The 24,347-nt window shown below is 35.3% G+C and overlaps 1 protein-coding gene across 9 annotated transcripts in view; it reads left to right on the top strand.

Moving 5' to 3' along the window:
- The window catches only part of CAMK2D (calcium/calmodulin dependent protein kinase II delta), a 320,046-nt gene that overhangs the window by 225,307 nt on the left and 70,392 nt on the right, over positions 1-24,347 (top strand). For 5 of the 9 annotated variants that reach the window (XM_037830525.1, XM_037830531.1, XM_037830528.1 and 2 more), the window contains exons 5-6: positions 10,648-10,713; positions 13,731-13,803. In XM_037830525.1, the coding sequence (XP_037686453.1) occupies positions 10,648-10,713; positions 13,731-13,803 (139 nt within the window). Of the gene's footprint in view, positions 1-10,647; positions 10,714-13,730; positions 13,804-14,765; positions 14,839-24,347 lie in introns of all 9 variants that reach the window. The other 4 variants (XM_037830526.1, XM_037830524.1, XM_037830530.1 and 1 more) reach the window with 1 other exon arrangement.

The raw sequence follows: 24,347 nt of genomic DNA, 5'->3' as shown, positions 1-24,347 counted from the left end.
TGACTGTTTTCATTTTATTTCAGTTGCAATTTTTAGTATAATTCAGCAAATCTGTCTACATCAGAATCAAAAGGAAACTGTTTGTACTATCTATTAAAGCAAATCTCAGCCTTTTCTGACTTCCTTCATCCAATTTGAAATCCACTTAGAAAATCATTCCTCCTCGGCCTCCTCAGATAGTCCACTACTTCAGAGGTGTTATCAAATAGTAGATATTCATCTAGAAAATAATTTACATAAGAAAATGATCTCAGCTAAATAACAGAGCATGGTATTAACAATGAAGTCAGAGTTGTTTTTTAATCCCTCCCATCTGCAATTTCTTTCAGCCCCTACCCTTGGCTGCCATTGCAGCCTGAAAGGACAAACTAGCACATCTCAGTTCTGCTCATGGCACAGTTGTCTCCCACTTGTCTCATATCATAACTCTGGTCATTCAATGAGAACTTTGAGTGTTTCTATGCATATGAGACAGGCATCATTCCAAATAGAATTTGGGAATATGGATATTCTTGGTCTCTGTATTCAATTACAGTAAAAGAGGCATGGGCTCAAGTTTTCACAAAATGAAAAAAAACATAACTGGTTATCTTCCCAATATATTGGTTTATTATGAAATGTCAAGCTTTTTTCCTCTCAATCTGTAATCCAAACATGGACCTTATAATGAATTGAACTTATATTTTAGGCATTTGTGATCACACATGATCATAGTATGCAGACATACTATGTCCTATGGGAAGGAAACCCAAGATCCAAGTCTGAGACATGTCTATGGAAAAAAAATGCCTTACAGATCCTCAACTTTTCAAAATGTAATAGAAAGTGATATGCTGACAGGAATATCAGCATTGTGGCTTTGACATGTGATCATCCAACATATCTGGCTCTCTGAAAAATATCCAATTCTGGCATCATTTACCCAACAAGCATTAACTGAGTACCTACTATACAGACTCTGAACTCAACACTTGTCATTTTATAGTGAAAAAGCAGGAACAGATTCTAACTTCCCAGAGATACCAGGATAGTGGAAAGGCAGACATTAAACACATGAGGATGCAAGCAACAGATAATTTTAAAGGTCATAAGTATTATGAAGAATAATACAGGGCCCTAGGAGGGAAGGTAACTTAAATAATTGGTTGGAGGTTTGAGGCTATAATATTTAAGCCAGAGTAAGAGGGATTTACTCATCAAATAGTTGGAATAAAAGGGTGGGAATGTCCTGGATGAGAAAAGAGCAGGTGAAAAGGTCCTTGGATGAGAAAAAGCTTGAAAGGCCATTATGGTTAGAAACTGATGGACAAAGGGCACTTGATAAAATTCAGGAAATGGGCAAAGTAAAATTAGGCAGAAATTTAAAGGTATTGTAAAGAGTTTACCTGGGAAAGCAGTGGCCAGATATTGAAAGTTTTGTGCAGGTACACAGAAAAATTTTATTTATGTTTAAAACTGCTGTCTGAAGAATTGACTGCAGGGAGTCAAGAGAAGAAATGGGGCTACTTAGGAGATATTGTACTAGCGTAGGTGACAGACTGTGATGTCTTGGTCTGGAGACATGGCAGGGCAGACGGAGAGAATTTTTGATTCATGATAAATTATGGAGATAAAATCAGTAGGATTAGGTTAGAGATGAGTAGGTAAGTAATAAAACAAGTAATTAGATCTTTTTACCCTCAGATTCTAGCTCAAAAACAGATCAAACTGTAAAATTGTGGAATGAATGCTTATGGCTTCATTCACCCATTTAAGTATTTAATCAGCAAAGATTTACAAAGCCCCTTCTATGTGCCAGGCACTCTGCAAGACACTGAAGATATAATATCCCATCAGACCTGTCCTCTGCCTGAAAGACGCATATATCAGTGCTTCAATTAATTTACTTTGTACCTTACAATACGGTGCTAAGGAGATCTAAGCTTTCAAATGTATCGCCATAAATCTTGTTCATTTAATTCAGAGGTTCTCATCAGCGGTCACCCCTGGGTGATCCTTAGTGTGCCTGGGAACAGGTGGGATTGGCACATGGGTTGCCATGTTGACAAGGTAGTGGTGCTGGCACCTAGGAGGTGACCTGGTGCTTCCATGCATGGGACAGCCCCACAAGGTGAAGGATTGCCCTGCTCCTGTTAGGGAACCTTGATCATCTTCATGTGAATAATAACTATTCTCCAGTCCTCGCCAGCACTTTTCATTGTCTGCACTTGAATCCCAGTGAGGATTTAAGTGGAAATTCCTTTATGCTAGTTTTGTTCCAGTCTCTCCACACGATCCTCTGGGCTGTTTAAAGAGGCTTGCCTTGTCCTATGCTTTGGCCCAAGGGGCAGGCTATTAGAATAGCACAGAAAAGAGAAAACCAAAACCTTTTTCTGTCTTGAGTTATGTGTTCTTGGGGAAAGTCCTTAATCTCCATTACTTCAGATACCTCATCTGTAAAATGAAACTAACACTATTCTCTACCTCCTTAGGGTGGTTGAGGTACAACGTATAGGGAATGCAGAACAGTGCTTGGCTTTGCACGTGGTAAATAACCCATGGATATTTGCTCCTCTTTTAATTGTTCAACAGTATGGAAGGCAGTGCCCTGGGCACCATGCAGGTGACACAGACAAATGTGCCACCATCACAGCGTCTATCCTTGAGAGCACCAGAAGAAGACATACCAGACACCCAAATGTGAGGCAGCATATGATAGATTTTTTGACAAATGAACAAACAAAAATATGTTTGCAGTGATTCTTTGCTTAACACAATCCTTGCTGCCTCTGCTCACAGCCTTAGGTTTCAAAGGAAATTGCTCCTTTTACTAGAGGAGAATCCTGGTTCTGCCTTAACAGGACTACCTCCTCCCATGAATTAGCTGGACCCTACTTTTGGTTCCTGCTTTGCAACTGGGCTCCAGCTCAAGGCTCCTGGTTTCACCTAACACCTTGAAGAGTGCTTCTAATCTCTAAGTCAGTGTTAGTTTTTGAGTTAATGTGATACTGTATTTATCTTCAAAAGCCTAATCTTGGGCTATATATGCTATTTAACTTAATATAGTCAAGACTGTATTCCTCATGAAATTTTACAAATGTTTTATTCAAAGTGAAGCTGATTTCTGATATAAATCACAATATATAGACTAGAAACGAAAGAGCAATTCATTTGAAGAGTAACAAAGTATCAGTCAACATCCCCTACACATAAAAATAACAACAAAATATTCACCTATTTGATATGTAGTTATCTTTACCATGGATCTAGAATTATCTTGTATTTTCTGTAAGCCTTAATGGTCTAGAGATTCATAAATGATAATTGTTTCAAATTTATAATTGATATGCCTCATATAGTAGAACTCTGACACCAATTTCTTCACAATATCTTTGATTAGTTAATTAATCTGTTTATTCATGAGACTGATTTAATTTGTGGCTTTGTATGAAATTTCACATAGCACACCAAAAATTCTTAAAGAACCTGTAATAACTACCTCTTAATTTTGTGTTCCAGTAAACAATAATGTGAGTATAAAAATGTGTTCAAGATAGAAAATACAACAGTTTTTCTTTAAAGCAATGTTTTATTAGAACTCTGTTTTTTTTTATTCCAGCCATTTATCATATATATATGTGAAATAATAAAATAGTTTCTTTTGCATAAGAATGTTTTAATTAATGGGAAGAATGAATGCTAGAAGATCTCAATGTTGTTAAACTAGATAATCCAAAACTTGACGTAAAAACTCTACATCCCTTAAATTTCTTAAATAGCTAATATAGTTCTTTGAAAATTACCAGAAAGCTAGGCTCTGTAACCTTTTTTTTTTAAGCTTTTTTAACAGTTGCTGTATGATGTAATACTGACATTCATACATTCATAGCTGCCAAACTCTAGCTCTGAATCTCAGGTGTCACCCCGATACTCAAAGTTCCAGGGACTGACCAGGTTATACAAAAAGAGATCAACATCTCAGAGTTTACAGATAACCATTACAACTCAGGAATAGATGTGACTGCTATAAGAGTCCACAATCTAGGAACATTTCCAATAAGCCTTCCCCTGATAACCTGTGCTCTAAGATTCAATTCTCAGAGTTTACACATTATTGTTAATCTGTATTAGTGAGGTGTTATATTGTTTGTCTTTTCGTTTCTGGCATATTTCACTCAAAATGCTGTCCTCAAGATCCATTCACCTAGTTGCATGTCTTACAACTTCATTCCTTCTTATAGCCTCTCAGTACTCTATTGTATGCATACACCACAGTTCACCATTCTGTTCATCAGTCAATGTACCCTTAGGCTACCTCCATCTATTGCAAATCGTGCCACAATAAACACCAGTGTGCAAATGTCCATTCATGTCATTGCTCTCAGTTCTTCCAAGTATAGTTTTCTTGCCCAGACTTACGGTAAATGGGTAGCATGATTTCTGACTAGATTCATTCATTTCATTGTTATTTCAACAATCATTAATTGAGCAAGTTTTGTGTGTTAGATGCCTGGTTGGGATCTAAGATAACAAAGATCAGCTAATTAATGTCTCAGCTCTATAGGATCTGATCGTTCTCGTGGCTCAAAAAATATGTTTAAGGCATTACCGTAAGTAGCAGCAATTGTATTAATGGCAGTAGACTTTTTAATAAATATTTATTTAACAACCCAGAATTGTTTGTAATATATATATTACAAACACACACACACACACACACACACACACACACACATACAGACACACACAACGTTTTCTAGGATCCGTTTGGTAAAAAACAGAGACTGAATATATATCAGATCTACCTTAGTCACATTCAAAGACAGAAATCTCACAAAACTTAAACAAAAATTTTTCTTTTTTCTAATTATTGTCATTATAGAGACAGTGGACAGTGATGGATATGCTGGAAGTCTAATATTTAATTTTTTCTATTATAATTTATCTAGGGCACATTGTGTGATAGGATTATTACTGTAGATTCTAATTAGATAAACACAACTATGCTATTAAATGAAATTACAAATACATGTAACCATAGTTTTCAAAAGAAACCCATATGAGGTTTAAATGATAATTTAAGTTACGCTTTTTTATGTGTAAAAATAATAGTATTAAAAATAATGACTCCAGAGGGAAGACAAGATGGAAGCATAGAGAGGAGTGGAATTTAGTTAGTCCCCTGGAACAACTAATAAACAACCAGGAACAACTAGTAAATAATTTGGAATAACTGCTGGGGGAAAACTGTGACTGCACACATCGTACACCAGTGTGGATTGGGAGGAATGCCTGAGATTGTAGCATAAAATCTGTAAGTAAAAACTGCAGAACTGTTCCAGGAGCCCCCTCCCCCCATGGCAGGCTTAGCTGCAAACCTCACTGTGATAGAGAGTGACACTCTCCCAGCAAGTGAATATAGCTCAACTGAGAGCTATCTGGGATTTTAATTAACAAATGTGGGCTGCTGAATACACACTACAAACCCCCAACAAGCAGAGGCTTTTAGTGACAACTGACCTTAAAGAACCAGAAGACTTATCGGTCCCCAGAAGGGGAGCCAGAAGACCAGGTGTTACCTCTGGCCAATGAGTGAAACTGGGGGGCCGGGTACTGGCTCTAAAAGGGGGCTTTCTGTCCCTTTTTCTCTCTCTCAACCTGAGGGGCTCGGAGGAGAGAGCTGCAGCTATTTTCAGTGAAGAGAGCCTCAGCCATTTTCAGTTTTCAGTGCTCTGACCCAGACAGGGGTGGAGATAACAGAGTCAGAGACACAATTCAAATGCAAATGATAACTCCCCAGGGGGTGTATCTTCCCTAAGAGAAAGGAGGTGGGGCCCAGTTTTCCTTTCAGAACCAGACCCCAGAGCCTGGGGGAAAACAACCAAAACAGAAACTGAAGAGGCCACATCTCCTTACACCAGTTGAGAGCAACAGGCTGCCAGGCACCACCTGCTGGGCAGACTAGGAAAAGCACAGTGACTGGAGACCTCACAGAAAAGTCAGTCATTCTTCTAAGATACACCCTGAATATAACCCCATTCTGAGACCTGAACCCATTCTGGTCTGGGAAAATCTGACTGGGGTAACCAAGGAAACCAGATGACAACAGAAGACTACAATCTATACTAGGAGAAATGAAGATATGGCCCAGTCAAAGGGACAAACTTACACCTCAATCAAGAGGTGTTTCACTTTAATGAAACAATCTATTAAGATTTTCAAAGAAATATGCTAAATCAAATCAAAAACCAAATCAATGAGTTCAGGGAAGAGATAACAAAAGATATGAAGGCTATAAAGAAAACACTGGGTGAACATAAGTTAGAAATCAAAAGTTTGAAAAAACAACTGGTAGAATCTATGGAAATGAAAGGCACAACACAAGAGATGAAAAACACAATGGAAACATGCAGCAGCAGATCTCAAGAGGCAGAAGAAAACACTCAGGAACTGGAGAACAAGGCACCTGAAGTCCTACACACAAAAGAACAGATAGGGAAAAGAATAGAAAAATATGAGCATTTCAGGGAATTGAATAACAACATGAAGCACATGAATGTACGTGTCATGCGTGTCCCAGAAGGAGAAGAGAAGGGAAAAGGAGCAGAAGCAACAATAGAGGAACTAATGAAAATTTCCCATCTCTTATGAAAGACATAAAATTACAGATCCAAGAAGCGCAGTTTACCCCAAATGGAATAGGTATGAATAGACCTACACCAAGACACTTAATAATCAGATTATCAAATGTCAAAGACAAAGAGACAATCCTGAAAGCAGCAAAAGAAAAGTGATCACATACAAAGGAAGCTTGGTAAGAGTATCTGTGGATTTCTCAGTAGAAACCATGGAGGTAAGAAGAAAGTGATGTGATATATTTAAGATACTGAAAGAGAAAAACTGCCAACCAAGAATCCTATATGCAGCAAAACTGTCCTTCAAATATGAAGGAGAGTTCAAAATATTCTCTGACAAACAGACAATGAGAGAGTATGTGAACAAGATACCTGCACTACAGAAAATACCAAAGGAGCACTACAGACAGATAGGAAAAGACAGGAGTGAGGGGTTTGGAACAGAATTTTGGATGATGGTAGCACAGCAATGTAAGTACACTGCACAAAGATGACTGTGAGTATGGTGGAAAGAGGAAGGTTAGGAGCATGTGGGACAGCAGAAGGAAAGAGGAAAGATAAAGACTGGGACTGTATAACTCAGTGAAACCTAAAATGCTTAACAATTGTGATAAAATGTACAAATATGTTTTTACATGAGGGAGAACAAATGAATGTCAACCTTGCAAGGTGTTAAAAATAGGGTGGTATTGGGGAAAAACTAGAATCAATGCAAACTAGAGGCTATAATTAACAGAAACATTGTATTATGCTTCCTTTAATGTAACAAAAGCAATATACCAAAGCTAAATGCCTTTAAGAGAGGGACATAAGGGAGGGGTATGGGACTCTTGGTATTAGTGATGTTGTCTGACTCTTATTCTACTTTAGATTAACTCTATCTTTCCTTTTGTTGCTTTTTAGATGTCATGTGTTTTTGTTTTTGTTTTTGTTTTCTCTTTCTTTTTCTTTTTCTTTAGTCTCTCTCCCTTCTTGGACTCTTCCTCCCTTCTCTATGGAAGAAATGGAGATGTCCTTATATAGATAGTGGTGATGGTGGTGAATACATACATATATGACTATACAGGGAACCATCAATTATTTACTTAGGATGGAAAGCATGGTTGGTGAACAAAACTGTCTTTAAAAAAAACAGATTGATGAAGAAACCTTGAGGGCACTACATTGAGTGAAATAAGTCAGACGCGTAAGGACAAATATTGCATGATCTCACTGATATGAACTAATTATAATATGTAAACTCATAGATATGAAATGTAAGTTACGAGGATATAGAACAAGGTTAAAGAATGGGGAGTGGTTGAACTTTTAAGTATTTGGAAATGGGTAGAGGTGACGGTAGTATGTTATTATGAGAATAACTAACAGTGCTGAATGGTATGTGAATGTAGTGGAAACGGAAGCTTAGAGTCACGTATGTCACCAGAAAGAAAGTTGGAGTTTAAAAGATAAGAATGTATAAAACAGTAAATCTTGTGGTGGACAATGTCTGTGATTAACTGTACAAATACTAGAAATCTCTTTCATGAGCTAGAACAAATGTATGACACTATCACTAGAAGTTAATAATAGAGGGGCACATAGAGAAAAAATATTTACCAATTGCAAACTACGTACTACAGTTAGTAGTATTTTAGCATTCTTTCATCAATAGTAACAAATGTACTGTACCAATACTATAAGTCAGTAATGGAGGGGGTTGGTTAGGGGTATTGGAGGATTTGAGTTTTCTTTTTGTTTTTTCGTCTTCATTTCTTTTCTGATGTAATGAAAATGTTCTAAAAATTGAAAAAAAAAATAATTGTGGTGATGGATGCAAAGCTGTATGATGGTACCATGGACAACTCATTGTGCACTTTGGATCTTTGGATAATTTTATGGTATGTGAATAATCTCAATAAAATTAAATTTTAAAAAAATAATGACTCCAACATTAAAGGATTTGTAAGAGTTCAGAATGCAGTAGAGAGGGAGGGAAAGTTGCATAAACTTTCACACAAATTTACAGTTTTCAGTATTCAGTCTTTTTCTTTGGGTGATCTCTGGAACTTTCTGTCATTTGATGATGTGTCAGAACTTAATAAAAAAGCAAACAATTGAACAACACCACACAAAAAAGCACACCATCTTAGAGTCATTGTATCTCACTCTGTAAAGTACATACACCAGGCTTTGTATCGTCATTTGATACTTTTCCAAATGATTCATGCCTTCTATACTTCTGAAAAATTGATGTGTAGTGATTGAGGGCATGGGCTGTAGAATATGATCACCTTCCTGTGCACGCAAGGCTGTGTTGTCTTGGGCAAGTTACTTAACTTCTCTGTGCCTCCATTATCTCATCAATATACTGGCCTAATGGCAAAAACCAACTCAAATGGTAATTGTGGAGATTAATGAGTTAATATAGTGCTTAGTACACTGTTTGACACATTTGGGTAAGCACTCAGTAACTATTACATGGTTAAATCCCAAAGTTGAAATTTCCTTATAAAATCAAGCCAGATCATAGCAGATAAGAAATGGCTGATAAATACAAGAGAAAATGGTCCACTTCACTAATAATCAAGAGATTCGTATTGACATGAGCTCATTTTTACAAGTTAAATAGATGTTTTACTTTATTGATAATAACCATAATAAATAATCATTTTGGCATAGGCACTTTCACAGTATTGGTGGTACAGGCATTTCAGAGGGCAATTTGCCCTGTCTTTCCAACAAAATTTCAAATGTGGATAAACTTTGATCTACCAATTTCACTTCTAGGAATTTGTCCTCTGGAAATACCCTCAAATATACAAATATATGTGTGTGCACACATACATATCCCTATTCATTGCTATGTTATTTTAAATATGGAAAAATGCTTCTGTCATGAAACGGTGCCCATAATTTAGTGTAAAATGACAAGCATTATTAGCCTTGTAATCTATATACATTGCAAGATCCCACTTTTGTGAGAAAAGAATGTGTTTGTATGTGTGTGTTTGCAGGGAGGGAAGTACATACATTTAAAGCTACCCATAAGAAAATTTGAAAGGATTTGCATAAAACTTAAAATTATTTTATTTGGGAAAGTGGAATTGAAGTGGTGGTTAGAGGAGCACTTAATACACTTTCATATTGTTTGAATTTTACTGGAAACCCACATTTGGAATTTTAAAACCTGGGCCTTTAAAATAAATCCTACTCCATAGAATCACTGATTACAGAGTTCTAGCCCCAAAGCTGTAATCTTTTGGTCCTGGAGAATAAATGAACCCCAAAGATGGCCACATTTCCACATTTTCTTATTTAGAGAACCCAGAGACCCAGGGTTTGAAGGAACTTCCCGAAGTAATCAAATCCAGTTGATGAGGTGTAAGAAAGTCTGTACTTAAAGAAGGCAGACACGACTCATCCTAGTTGGCAAAGTATTGCTGCTGCCTTCCAGGACACTGCCAAGATCTCTGTCTTTGTTCAATGGCAAATACATGGAACATAAAGGAAATCACGGTGCCTTAAAAGAGAATGAAGCATGTAACCTAAAAGCAAAACATAGTTTGCACAGCCACCTCTAACCTATAGGGCATATTCACAGCAATTTAAAAAATGAGCTCTTCCTGAGACACACAGCCTGCAAACTCGAACTCAACAGCCGTGACATGGATCAACTTCCCTTTTTGTTCAGAAAATGCTCCGAAACTATTCTACACACTTCGACCTCAATTAATATTTGGGGACTTGAAATGAAGACTTTCATAGAAACCAGTGTCTGTAAGAGATACTGCTAAATAGATTTGTGGCACACAGGAAATTGTGCCCTCAGGATCTCATGATACAAAGACAAGTGGAAAAAGATGGAAATATGTAGATTCACAGCAGACCATTATGAAACCTGTACATTTCATAGTATTGTAAAATACTTTGTTTTGGTAATAATTTCAAAAATAATTGGATAATAAAAATATATATGAACATTACAAGCAAACTTAATGAGGCGTATTTTTTTTTTTCTTTTTTAATATGAATATCTTGTTTGTCTTCACAGAGTGACTGGAGGTGAACTATTTGAAGACATAGTGGCGAGAGAATATTACAGTGAAGCTGATGCCAGGTAAGTGACTTGCCCTGGGCGAGATAACAAGAATCAACATTCAAATGATATTTGCTCAATCTGTTTATTTACAAATGCACCATGTCACTCAGTGTTTATGAGGATCTCATAATACCAGCTTGGACTTTTAATTGATGTCTCTTTCCCTTGAGGGTCTCCAGGGTGAGTCTTCAAAAAAAGAAGTAAAGAACTATGACCAATACTTTATTCTTATTTAGCATTTAAAGTCCAAGTGCATCAAGCCTAACTAGAATGACTTCTGCTGAAGAAATAAACTATTTTAGCCAAAATCAGAGATCAAAGATTGAGATCTTCTAGTCCTGCTCCCCATTGTGGTGGCCACTAGTCACATGTGGGTATTTCAATTTCAGTTTCAATTGATAAAATTAAAAATTGAGTTCCTTATTTTTTGGTCACATTTCAAGTGCTTAACAGACACAAGTGGCTAGTGGCTATGATTGCACAGAGAAGATTAGGATATATCTATAATCACAGGAAATTCTACTGAACAGCAGAAGTCTGGTCAGAGACTATAAAAAGAAACAGGCTGAAAAGCGCTCCACTGGTCTCCGAAAGCATTATTATTAGCAGTTTAATTCTTCGGAAATTTCATTAAAGCCCTTGAAACACTGACACAAAAAATATTTATTCATGTATTTGAGAGGGTCCAAGGAGTGATATCCCAATTTTGTTAACTGGCAGAATCTTTACAGAAGTTAAGAAAAGGCTAACATTTTGTCTAATTTGAAACTTCTAGACTACACCAAGCAATGTGTTTGGAGTGAAATAACTTGAATCCACTTACTTGTTACTTTGTATGGTTCTAATTTTCCTCTGTATTCCTTATATATTGTATGTAGTTGGCACTTATCTTGAAAAAAATCTATTCATGGGCGCTTGGATCATTATTAGAAATGTAAATGTCTTGAGATGGTGTGAAAATTCAATTACTGGCCATTCAAGTGCTTTCAGAGCTTCCCAAGGCTTCCCAAGGGGTAATCCCACTATATCCTGATCTGCTGATGCTGAGGTCACCTCCTTGCTCCGCTCCCCCACAGCAGCACGTGCATATACAGACACACTTCTAAACTTCTAATTTCTCTTCTTGATTTAGTTCTGTTTATAGCATTACACAAATCTATCTGTACATGACTGCACTCTAATTTTCTAATGCAATCTTTACTGCCAACGTGAATAGAAAGTTCTGTGTCACTTACACTGTGTTGAGTGAGTTATCACCTGCTCAATTTACCCCAAATCTTCTCATTAAGCCTCTGAAAAGGGGCTTCTGTGCAACCTTGGAAGCAGCTATTTGCCCGCTGTACAAGAGAGGAATAATTTTGGTCAAGGTGATAAACAACTTAGGGAATTTCAGTTGTTGTTTTGCCTTTCAAAGCTGTAATAAGCTGATTATTATTGTGTTTGAAAACTATTATTGAAATTACAAGAGACTGTTTTCACTGTTGAAGAGCCCTGTAGATTAAAGGATAGACTTGTGGGTTGGGTCATTTAATATGCATGCTTATATTAAGTTTCAGAATTAGAGAATATTTTTTAGGTTGGGTCCCACAGAAAATTAAGGAGAAAAAACATTCTCTTCCTAACTACAAGCATAAAGAGATATTCCTCAAGTAGTTTGTAAAAGTCTGTTTTCTTACTAGTCCTCAAAAAGCTTTATGAATTATTGTTTACTTCTTTATTTTCTGTTATTCCATAGGCCCAATAACTTATGCCTGTGGCTTCAGAAGAGAAAGAGAAATAACCCTAAAAAGTAATACAAAGTGAACATTATCGTAGAAGGAAAAAAAAGTCGTATGATTTAAAATATAATTACCGACATTAAAATAAGCTAATGCAGTCAAAAAACAATCAATGTGATGCAGTTTTTATGGTACTTTGAATAGTTATAGCTACAAAACCACAATCATGATCAAGGTTTTGATATTTACATTGTCAAAATCAGATGATGATTACTTTTTAATCTAAGAATTTACTTTGGAGGTATATCATTTTGTACATTATATGGTTGAAAAATGCCCTTATTAAAATGTTTGCTTAATTCTGCAGTAAATGCATTTGAATTGCATAGTGTACTTGTACAAAATTCATCAGTGTGACATGTTCTACATTATTGTATGTCAGATGACAGCTCTTGGGACCTTATCAATGCCAATCAATGATTTCTCCCCTCTAATTTAATTGGCAGTCTATTGGACTTCAGTGAGCCTTTAATAAAAATAATATAAAATATGCATTTTGATGCACCATAACAGGCAAAAGTTTTCCTTCATTGAGGCTTATGGAAATGTGTTTAACAATTAGTGCTACGATGTTTTTAAAATTTTATTTTTTTATTTTTTGGAATGTTCCCTAGCCCTTCCCTAGAGTATTTCTATCCTGAAGAGGGGTTTGTTTTATGGCATCAGTTTACTTTAAATTCTCCCTCTTCATTAGAGACTTGCATCAGTTTTCCTATTAATATATTATACTAGCAACTTCTAAGTCAAAATGGTAAATGTGTCCCTCCATTTTTTTTAACTTTTGTTTCACCTACCACTTCATCTGTGTTTACCCTCTTGTTTCAACACCTATGTTTAATTGTGACCTCAGATTTTAAACAGTTTAGATGTGTATGAGAAATACCTATAAATAATTTTATATACCTAAAGAATTTTCCCAGAACACTATGGGAATTATTTATAAATTTTTCTTCCTGAATATGGAAATTTCAACTTCTGTACACTGATGATTTAATTTGTAGACTTGCAATGAAAAACACAGCTCAAATTGTTTTGTCTGAACATGTCACAAATTCTATGTTGGATGTCATTTTTGTTATAACCAGAATTAGCTTTATTCAGCATTATCTAATTCTAGCATAAAGCTAAAAAATATGTGGAAAATATAATTTTTGTGTGTTTGTTTGTTGTGTTTTAACTTTCATTTTATTTTGTATTTAATGTGATTATGTGCCTTTAAAATGTTCTCCCTTCCATTCTGCCCTTGTATCTTTGCAGTCATTGTATACAGCAGATTCTAGAAAGTGTAAATCATTGTCACCTAAATGGCATAGTTCACAGGGACCTGAAGGTCAGTATATGGAGTCCATATATCTGAATCAAAGGAGTTTTTGTTCTGTTTTATTTTGTTTCTGGGTAAAGGGCAGAGGGTGGTTATTCAAAATGGTTCCCTTGCCTTTGCCAACTCTTCCCTAAAATGACTAAATGATGAAATGATAATGCATGATGCCTCTTTCAGTTTGCTCATCTACAGGCTAAATATACATCATAGCAAAAAGGGAAAGACAATACTAAGAATACAACCTGTTAAGGTTCCAAGCAGTAAGACACCACAGGCAGTTTGGGGACAGCTTTCCTGAAATGTCCAGCATTTGCCTGGAGATAAACTTGGCCTGTGATGTATGTCCGCCTGTAGATTTAAACACCACTTCTGTTCTGAGACCATGGGTTGCTGTAGCAGAACAACTGGTTGCACATTGCTCCATTTGAGTATGATGACCCCTCAGGCAAGAAATAATAATTGCCAGCTGAATTAAAGCACACGAAGTTAATGATTTATCAAAAATTCATTATGTGTCCTCATTTAACCTTAATGGTGCCTCAACTGCTAATGTTACAGCTTTTCAAATGATAGAAGAAATGTAGTAGAGAAAAGAGAAGCATTTTTTGCATGGGGGGGTGGCGGAGGTGACAGTGGAGAACAACAACTAAAAAAATTGCTTTTGTGTTCCAGTTCATTTCCTGTAAGAATTTATAACCAGGAAATGAGCTCTTGGGAATTAAATGAAATATTTTCAAGATGGATTTTTCTAGAACAAGTGGATCCCACATTCTGGCACACATTTGGCAAGATCCTGATTGTTCTGAGGTAGTAGTCACTCTACTTGAGCAATATGTTTACATTACTGGAGGTGGTAAAAATACATCCCCAGTTGTCTGCTAGTTTTGCACTTTAACCCAGTCTCTCTGAGGGTATACAGACAGTGAGTGTAAGCTTGGAACTAACACACGCCCCCTGGTGTTTGCATGCAGTCATTGCATTCAGCAGATCCTGGAGGCTGTGCTACACTGCCATCAGATGGGCGTAGTCCATCGCGACCTGAAGGTGAGTAATGCTGTTGGAGAAGATAAACCACCACACAGTTCCTAATGACTGTTCAGCTGCAATTATGCCTGTAAAGGCAAAAATATGAGCAATAAAGTTGTGTGGACTCATTCCAACACATTACGAAAACCCTTTCCTTCACCGCAACCTCTCTTATTTCATCTCGTCTCTAATACACACTTGAGACTTACATAAATCCCATTTATCCAGGAGAAATAATTTCCTAACATTAACAATAAGTAGGTTGCTATTTTTTTCCTCCTAATATAACATTTCACGTGACTGTTGGTAAGAATGATAATCTCTTTCTCATCCTAAACTTGTTCTATGGACATTGATCAAACATTATTTTATACTCATATATGCCTAATTTTATGTAAATACCTATCAAAAGTATAAAGTGAGTAGAGATAAAATTATTAAGCATACTTCTAACCCAGATGTTTGGCTACTAAAGAACTCCATTTTGGACTCTTAAGTCTCTTTCCCTTAACATTAATCCTAGGAATTCTGAGGACACTGAGATTTCCTGATTCATTATTGATTTATATTCCTAGGAGCTGTGGTACTGCTGTCTTTTTTAAAATACAGATGGAATAAAAGTAAAACAAATTTTATTTATCATAAAATAATATTTATGTAATAGTGTATATATAAATTCACAGATCTATAGTCATAATCTGATATGAATGCCTACGAATATTTTTAAGACTTCACTTAGCTTCTGACAACAGTGAGAAAAAGAAATTTTTAGATCACTGGAAATGAAATAATATTCTCAGCATTCTGGACTTATCTGTGGAATTTCGAAGAAATAGTGAGGGCCTAGAAATTTAAATGAAAGAAAACCGTTGGTGAACGAAATAGCAAAGTGAGCTCTACGTAGTTGAGATTCTTTGTTTCTGAAACCTCAGCATTTTCCAGTTTCCAGGCATTAGTACAAAGATGGCAAAAGGTAAATTATAATGTCTTGAACTATATGTGTTTGATGGGAGGGCCTAGGCTGATTTCTCACATGCAGACTTCTCTAGCATTAGAAAATGATAAATATGTCATTTTTATTAATTTAGTATGTTCTAGAAGTGTATATCTCTAAAGATCCCTGGCGAGTGAGATGGAGATGTTCTCTAGAATCTTTCTTTGATTTCAGTCTGATTCTGAGAGCTTTAAGTATCAAAAGCAAGGATTTGGTGAAGGCCATTTTCTTTCGGAGAGCCAAGATAAGACTGTGTACATTTGCTAACATTACCAAATTTACCCTTTTGGATAAAGGAAAAGAAATATGTCCTTTGAAACTCACCTCTTTGGCGATCACCTCAGAAATTCCTTACTAGCCATATACAGTCAGAGCGCCCATCTTTTAGCTCTCAAAATTGATAGTACTACTTTCCTTTTTAAGCGAACATATATGGACATGTATATTATTAGTGCTATTGTAGCAGAGATTCTATTTAATAAATTTATCATTTGAATTATTTTATTCCATATTATATAACTATAAGTGTAGTCTAGAAGCCAAGGATGAAAAATGTGAATTCTCTTCCATGACTTTTAAATACACTTTATGGGAGATAATATTGGACTGCTATGAGTGTCCAGGCTCAGTTGAGACCTTCACAGACTGGAGCTAAAATCAGAGGTGGCAGTAGGCCTAGAACATGGGCCACTACAGAAAACTTTTCTGACACATGAGCTAAACAGAAGTCAATAATTAAAACTACAGGAAGATGACTTCTGGGAAGGCTTACTACCAAAAGAAGTGCTTTTTCACCCATCAGTTTTCTTTCACTGGGGAAAAAAAATGTTTTTGCTCTCTATTCTTCATTCTGATTTTTGAAGAAGACTTAGACTGAGATTTTCTCCCAAACAAAAGCAATTGCTGATGGTGCTTGTTATTATTTCTGTAATTGTTATCTTAGTTTCTTTCAAATTGCTTATTTGAATAGACTTCTACTAAGCCTGGTTCTCTAGTGCCCATTTTAGTAGGTCATCTCATAAACACACTAAGAAAGTCCAAAACTTGGGCAGTAGAAGCAATTTATGTACACCTTGAGTGTGCTGAATCCTGGCTTTGTTTTGTGTCATTTGTATCTACCATGTATACTCTAGCTGATTAATATACTGCTTGTAATAGTATATTTAGCAATGTGTTAAAATGAGAAAGGATATCAACTGCTTGAATTTCTTATTGCCAGGCTTTAAACAAAATTTTCCTTTACTATTCTTGTGTCATATATTTTTGTTTCCATATCTCAATTCACATCTCAATCCAATAGAGATATCTATAATTTGTCCATTTCATCGAGAGAAAAACACAGGGAGTGTTATGTTTACCATCACCATCAAAGGTCCCTATGAGTCTATGGGTGCTGTAAAATTTGTTCATAAGCTTCTCCTAGATCGACACCTGTTTTAACATTGTGTATTGCTCTACAGTATCTAACATAGAATCTGTAACTAGTAAATACTTGTAAATCCTTGCAGCATATTCTTTGAATTTAGAAATGATGAAATTCAGCCAAAAGTACATTTATAAAATATAAAGCAACATTGAATAAAATAGATTATTAAGTATGTTAATTAATATTGAATAAAACAAACAGGATAAGATATCTTCAGCAGTAAGATCACACTCAATATTTATCTAACTGCCCCACTCTAGAGGGCTTAGTAGACAGTGGAATATCCCAGATGGAAAATTTTCGGGGCCTGGAGACAAGGCTGAGGCACAACAGGCAATTGAGGACGTCCCAGAAACACGAAGCAGGAGGAGGCTCAGGGTGGAGGGGTTTTAGCATAAAGAAAGTACATCCATCAGCTCTAGGCACTACCCAGTGGATACATGGACCACAGCCTTTGTCCAAAGTGTATCCAGAGATGGGGCAATTGGTAGAGATCCAGAAAGATCCAGATAATATCAGGGAACTCTAGCAATGGTAATATAATTATAGTACTATGATTCAAGGACAGGACTCTTATTATTTTTAATAATAAAAGCAATAATAGCTTCCATTTATCAGGAAGTTACCATGTATCATGCACTGGGCTATCATATGAATCTTCATAACAGCCTTATGATGAAGGCATTGCGATCATCTCCTTTTTACATAAGGGGAAATTTAGCAATGACCAGTCAAAGAACTTATTCAAGGTCACTCTGCTAGTAAGATAGGACTTGTGTCTAAGCAATTTGGTTCCATGCTGTGATTGCTTAACTACTACCAGTTCTCAGTTCAGTTAACTGACTGAATTGAAAACCTTTACACATACCAAAGAATAACTCAGAACAATGATGGGAAAATAAGTTTGCCAGCAGCATTAAGAAGTATTGGGACAATGGTTCTGAGTTAGTGAATCCAAAGATTAAAATTAGTCCTGCCTATGGACATTATGGAGCTTATACAATATGTGCCATTAGAACAAGGTATATTTGAGATACAATGTGCAGGAGAAGCCAATATAATTTAGTAATACACTAATGTATGAAGTAAAAATTCCCTAGTCAGAAAATTAGTAATGTGCCATTGGCCACAACATTTAGGAAATGAGACTTCAAAAAGAATAAAATGCATTTGCTGCATTTAATTTAGGCCACAACAAGATGATCAGTTAGGGGTGCTTAAATATAGTTTGCTTCTAAGGAGTGGAGTAGTGTAATTTGGTGTTGAATATAAAGTTCAAGTATAGAAAGAGAAGCACAAACATCCATCAAACATTTCCTGAGCACCCACTAAAGCACTGCCCTAGCTATGAGTGCATATATTAAACAGCAAAATAGGAACAGACATTGTGCACAGGGAACAGTCCTTTGGGTTGAGATAATTTTAAAATGTGTGAGGAATGTATTGATAATGTTCTTCACAGAAAGGAGGAAGTACTGCATCCAGAAAAAAAAAAAAAGTCAAAAAGAGGTGGCGGTAACAAGAGCCAATCCTTGATGTCACAAGAAGTAAAGGAATATCAGATCAGATGTATTCTCTCATTTAAGAGCCTGGAGAAAACAATTTTTGTGAATCAGTTGACAGAAGAGAGTCAAAAGAGACAGTTACACAGGTGTACCTTTTCAAATAAGTACATTTTGCACAAAGTAGTAAGATTTCTTCAGTTCAAAGTATATCAGAAATAGTTTCTAAAAGATTTTCTAAACACCTTCCTAGAAAGGAGGCTTCTATACATACGGTCAAATATTTTAACAACAAATCAACACTCTGTAAAGTGCCTCAGCAGAATGCTGCTTGTCTTTCCTATTAGCCTATCTCCTAAAAAGCAACTTTATTTAATGGAAAAACAAAAGAATAAGTAGAGGAATGGATGGATGGATGGATGGATGGATGGATGGATGGAGATAAATCGGTAGATAGGTAGGTAATGAGAAAAAGAGAGGGTCAAAATTTTAATGAAGAGAATCATTCTGGAGATTTTTTGGAGGAATTTTTAAGAATATTTAATGGGAATAGAATAAAATTTATGACCAGAGAAGAAAGAAGTTAGTATCTGGGACAAAAATGGCAAACATTCCGTTAAATCCTTGTTAACCTTATGTACTAGATATCTTAAACTGTAAATACTATGGTTTAATAATTATAAAACAAGTATTCCACTTTTCTATGAACCAAGCTTAGATAAAAGTATAAAGAATGTATCATTTGTATATAATGTATGTCTAGGTATTTTAGAAGTAAATTATGAAGGTGATGATTTAATGATTCGTTCAGTCATTCTAGTGTTTCTTTATTGAATGCCTAATGCATGTCAGGCAGTGGAGAAAGCAATAGGCACAGTCCACTTGTGTAGCAGTTTGCTTCTTTCAATCTATCCAATAGTGTATTCTGATAATGTGGAAATAAAATCAAGAAATAACAATGGAAAACAGATTGTCACTTACTTACATATGCATGGTGAGAGAGCAAGTACTTCCTGATGGTGAACTTACAACACATTCATCAGGCTGGAAACTCCCTGTGCCTAGTATATAAATTCAGCCATCCATTCTCACTGAATTTTGAAGGCTCTGGTGGGGAAATAAAAGCTAAACTCACTTGTACCATGTGCATGAATGAAACAAGTGAGCTTGACATTCAAGCTTTTCATTTCAAGAAAAACTTCATTTAGTTTATTTCTAGGAGCTTGTTCACACCTTCTCTGGCAAAAGAAAAGTGACTGAAAACACACCAAAGCAGAGAATGGTTAACATCCTGTTGAAATACCGAAACTTCCCAGTAGAGGAAAGAAACTTAGATAATTTTCACTCCTTAAAAAATAATATCCAAGGGAATGTAAGGATCAAATAATATGGAAAGAGAAAATTAATAGCTTGCTATTTTTATAATATCCATAAATTTAAAATCAGAAAAAAGAAAAATAAAATGCACAAGACTTCATATCATATATTTATGTTCTTAATAACCATCTAGTTTTATTGACTAGATACCTATTACATCTGGGTACAGATAAATCCACTATATGACTAATGCTGAAGATGAGCCAGTTCCTTACTAAAGATTCTGCTAATGTAGAAATCCTCATGATATGTTTATGAGATTTTTGAGAAGCAAAATAAAAACTATATCTTTATGCATTTTCCTTTTGTTTTACTGATTTAGATAAGGTAGGAAATATTTTTGAACACTTCACATTCTTCTAAAACTATCTTCCTTTTTGAAAATGAATTGTTTTTATAGCTATCAGAGGAGTTTCCTCCATATCACATCTTTAAAAGGAAGGAATCAGAAAATCTGACTTCAAGTCCTTGCTTCATCTTTTGGGGTCTCCCTACCTTACATTACCTTATCCTAGGTCTCTTCTACTATTAAAAGTAATTCCATAACTTGCCTAGGTACTTTGAGATATGTGAACAGTTTCAAGAAAATCTCAAATCACAGTGGAAGGAGTTGCCATCATATCCATATGGAAGTACAGAACAAAACTTGCCAACAGTTGCTCCTCATTACAGCTGATAGGCTATAAATGGTTGTTGACACTGAAACCAGATGTCACGGAAAATCCTGCATCATTAGGAAGCAATGGGGTGGGGAGGGAACCTATATGTGAGAATGTTAGTAGAATCTATTTTAAAACTAATCTACTGGACTCGTGAAGACGATTGTATAATAATGTAGATTATAAGAGGTGACAGTGTGATTGTGAAAACCTTGTTGATCACACTCCCTTTATCTAGTGTATGGATGGATGAGTAGAAAAATGGGGACAAAAACTAAATGACAAATAGGATGGGATGGGGGGGATGGTTTGGGTGTTCTTTTTTTGCTTTTATTTTTTATTCTTATTCTGATTCTTTCTGATATAAGGAAAATGTTAAGAAATAGATTGTGGTGATGAATCCATAACTATATGATCATACTGTGAACAGCTGATTGTATACCATGTATGATTGTTTGGTTTGTGAATATATTTCAATAAAACTGAATTTAAATTAAAAAAAAAAACCATCTGGGAAAAAAAAACTAATCTAAAATGATTGCATTGTAAGAATTTAGAGACAACCTCAATATAAGGAGACTAACATAATAGATCACATTTATGTTCAGAATACAGACAGTCCTCAAGTTATGAACATTCATTATACTTAATGAATGTTCTGCACATTGAAATGACCAGCTGTACCAGAGTGTAATAACTAATCACTAACACGTATATGGTCCCTTACAAAGGATAGAACTTTTGTGATAAAATCCCATTGGATTTCATCATTCTATATACTGTTAGGAAATGGAATATTACCCTTATGATGTTCATTTGAAAGATAAAGGAATTAATAAATTAGCTCCAAGGGTCTGAGTTGACCAGTTCACATAGTTAAGAACAGTTAGGGTGAGAACATGCACCCAGATCTTCACCCTCTTTCTATAGCATCTGGCTCACCATTCCTCTCATAGTGCTGTGCCCCCATGTTGACAGCTGTAGGTGTATTGGAAGACATGTTTCTGACCTCACCTTTTTCAATAATTTCAGGGAATCAAAATAGAGGAACAGTGGCAGGTAGTTTAGTGTTGATCCTTTCTAAGGAAGTAGCCACTGATTAGGTGAGAGATTCTACTCTTTCAGCTTTTGTGGAATATAACCACAAATTATCTCCCTTTCTGTAGGCATTCAGAATTTGAACTAACCTGAACTTTTTTAATACATGTTTTTTTTTAATTGGAGGCTATATGGATGGTAGTGATTAAAGAAAATCAGAAAAAAATGTGCTTGCCCTGGTTAAAATGTTGCTTTAGAAATTCGTGATGATTAAGTCTCCCATACCCTTGAAGAATAGGATAAAAGGATAATTCAAACTAATTTATTGCAAAAATTTGTATATAAATCAATCTTGGGTGATATTTTTGATGCTTCGTTGGAACTGGACATTTAAAGCAATCAGTGATGAAACATTTTATAAAGCAAATGATCCTTTAATAAAATTTAAAAAAATCCTAATTTTTAAGTGTGCATCCCATAATTCTTTATTTTATATTTTTTTAAAAGATATATACATAAACATAAATCCACTTCAGTGATATTAAATTTTTTAACTGTATTTATTGCCTTGGAAGAGACCTGTCTTTTCCTGCACATAACTGCAGCTGAACAGTCTTCATTTGTATAAAGTGAAACGCTGATCCAGATGGATTTATTATTTTCCTGGATGACTCACAAGGTCCTACAGTGAGGTCTTCTAGGTCATCTCTAGTTAAGAATATTTGCCCCAGTCATTCAGAGTTCATGCATGATAAAAATGTAAGGCATTCTATTTATTCTGAATTGGCAGATACTTGGTTTTTAAGGGCATGATGCACATGGCACTGCCCAGAGGCTTTTTTTATTTAGTTATAAAAGTAAAAGCATCTTAAATTTTTTAAAAGTTTATTCATTAATGACACTGGCATTTGCCCAACAAACTTCAATGCAACTTGACTTAAAAGACCTAAAATAACTAATGATTTCTCAAGGGATTGGAACTGTCTCCTTGAATAGTCTGTGCTTGACAAATTAGGACAGATGTATATTAGGGAGATCTTTGACATTTCAATTCCTTTGAATGTGAAGGTCACCAAGAAATAGAATCAACTATTGCTTATAGTTTGATGTGATTTTCCTAAGTTATTCCATAAATTAATAGATGGGAATACCTTCTTGATTAAATTAGAAAAGTACTTGAATATAGTAGAACATAAATTTTAGTTGTGAAAATAAAATGTCAAATAATAATATAGCATGATTAAATACTATACAGATATTGGTAGATAACCAAAGTTCCAAGTAATTTTAAGTGTCAGTTTTTACTAAAAGTTATTTCAGCATGGAGTTCGTTCATATTCTCATGACATCTTTACCCCAAAGCTCAAATTGCATTATTATGTATTTAGTTGTTGAGGTAGTTCAAAAACCCTACCTGTCAGCCCTAAAAAATTAGAAAGTTTCGTCACATTCACCAATTGTCATAATAGTGATGAATCTGATGGCAGTGAGCAGCAATAGCCTGAAGAAGTCTGGTACTTGATTAAAATTTACTTGCCCACACTCTGGTTTCTTGTAGATTTAACCTAATTTCTTCCAAGTTCTGGTTATGGGTCTTTGCTAATTTGCATGGCTGGCTTAATTAATAAATTACTGGTTGGGGCTGTGTTTACACAGGGTCAAAACAACCAACAGAATCAACTAATTCAGTAAGAAAAAAATAGCCAATTCCATGAAAAATATGAAATTAGTTGTTTGTCAACTTATGTACAATATAACTAATTTATTTGACTGAATTTTTAGATTTTCAGACAATTGTTTTGGCATTTATAGAGTCCAGTGTTTCCCAACTTTTTTTCAGTCTGAGACACCTCTAAATTTGCTGGGTCTTTTACCACTCTCCTATATACATACATATACCAATTTAGCTATATGTTCATCCAAATACCTGGGTGTATATAGACTTTGCTGTATATATATATATATATATATATATACACACACACACACATATAAATGAACCTCCTTTTCCTGACCATTTTCTCCCTTCATTTCTTAAATCCACAAAGAGGATCAAGACTTTGCCCTGGTGCTCATCTTCAAAGCACCAATATGTCTTAATGCACTGGTTGGGAAGCAGTGGTATAGACACAGCCTTATTCCAAGACTGAGTAAACAGTCCTTGAGTAATGATAAATACCCAGGAAAATAAAAATGTACCTCTCTCATGGTATTCTTAGATGTGAAAATAAATATGTAAGTAATGCTTTGAATCACACTTTAAAGAAATTTAAATTCTGTCAAATAAAGTAGCTTAAAAAGAAAAAGCTAACTATAACATTTGGCAAATAGTAGTTCACTCTTTCTGCCTTTAAGGATAAACAGATTCTTAAAGACAGCAATTTTAATACAGAAATCAGAGTAAGTCTCCAAAATTTGTAAAGGAATTGTTTGGAAACATTGAGGAATCAAAATCACTACATTTGGGTCCAAATTCTTGAAGTCGACTAGGATTTAATTTGCACACTTTCATTTGCCAAATGTCTGTAGAT

Source organism: Choloepus didactylus, chromosome 3, assembly GCF_015220235.1.
Source record: "Choloepus didactylus isolate mChoDid1 chromosome 3, mChoDid1.pri, whole genome shotgun sequence".
Classification (NCBI taxonomy): Eukaryota; Metazoa; Chordata; class Mammalia; order Pilosa; family Megalonychidae; genus Choloepus; species Choloepus didactylus.
This window is presented reverse-complemented; position numbering and strand designations above follow the sequence as displayed.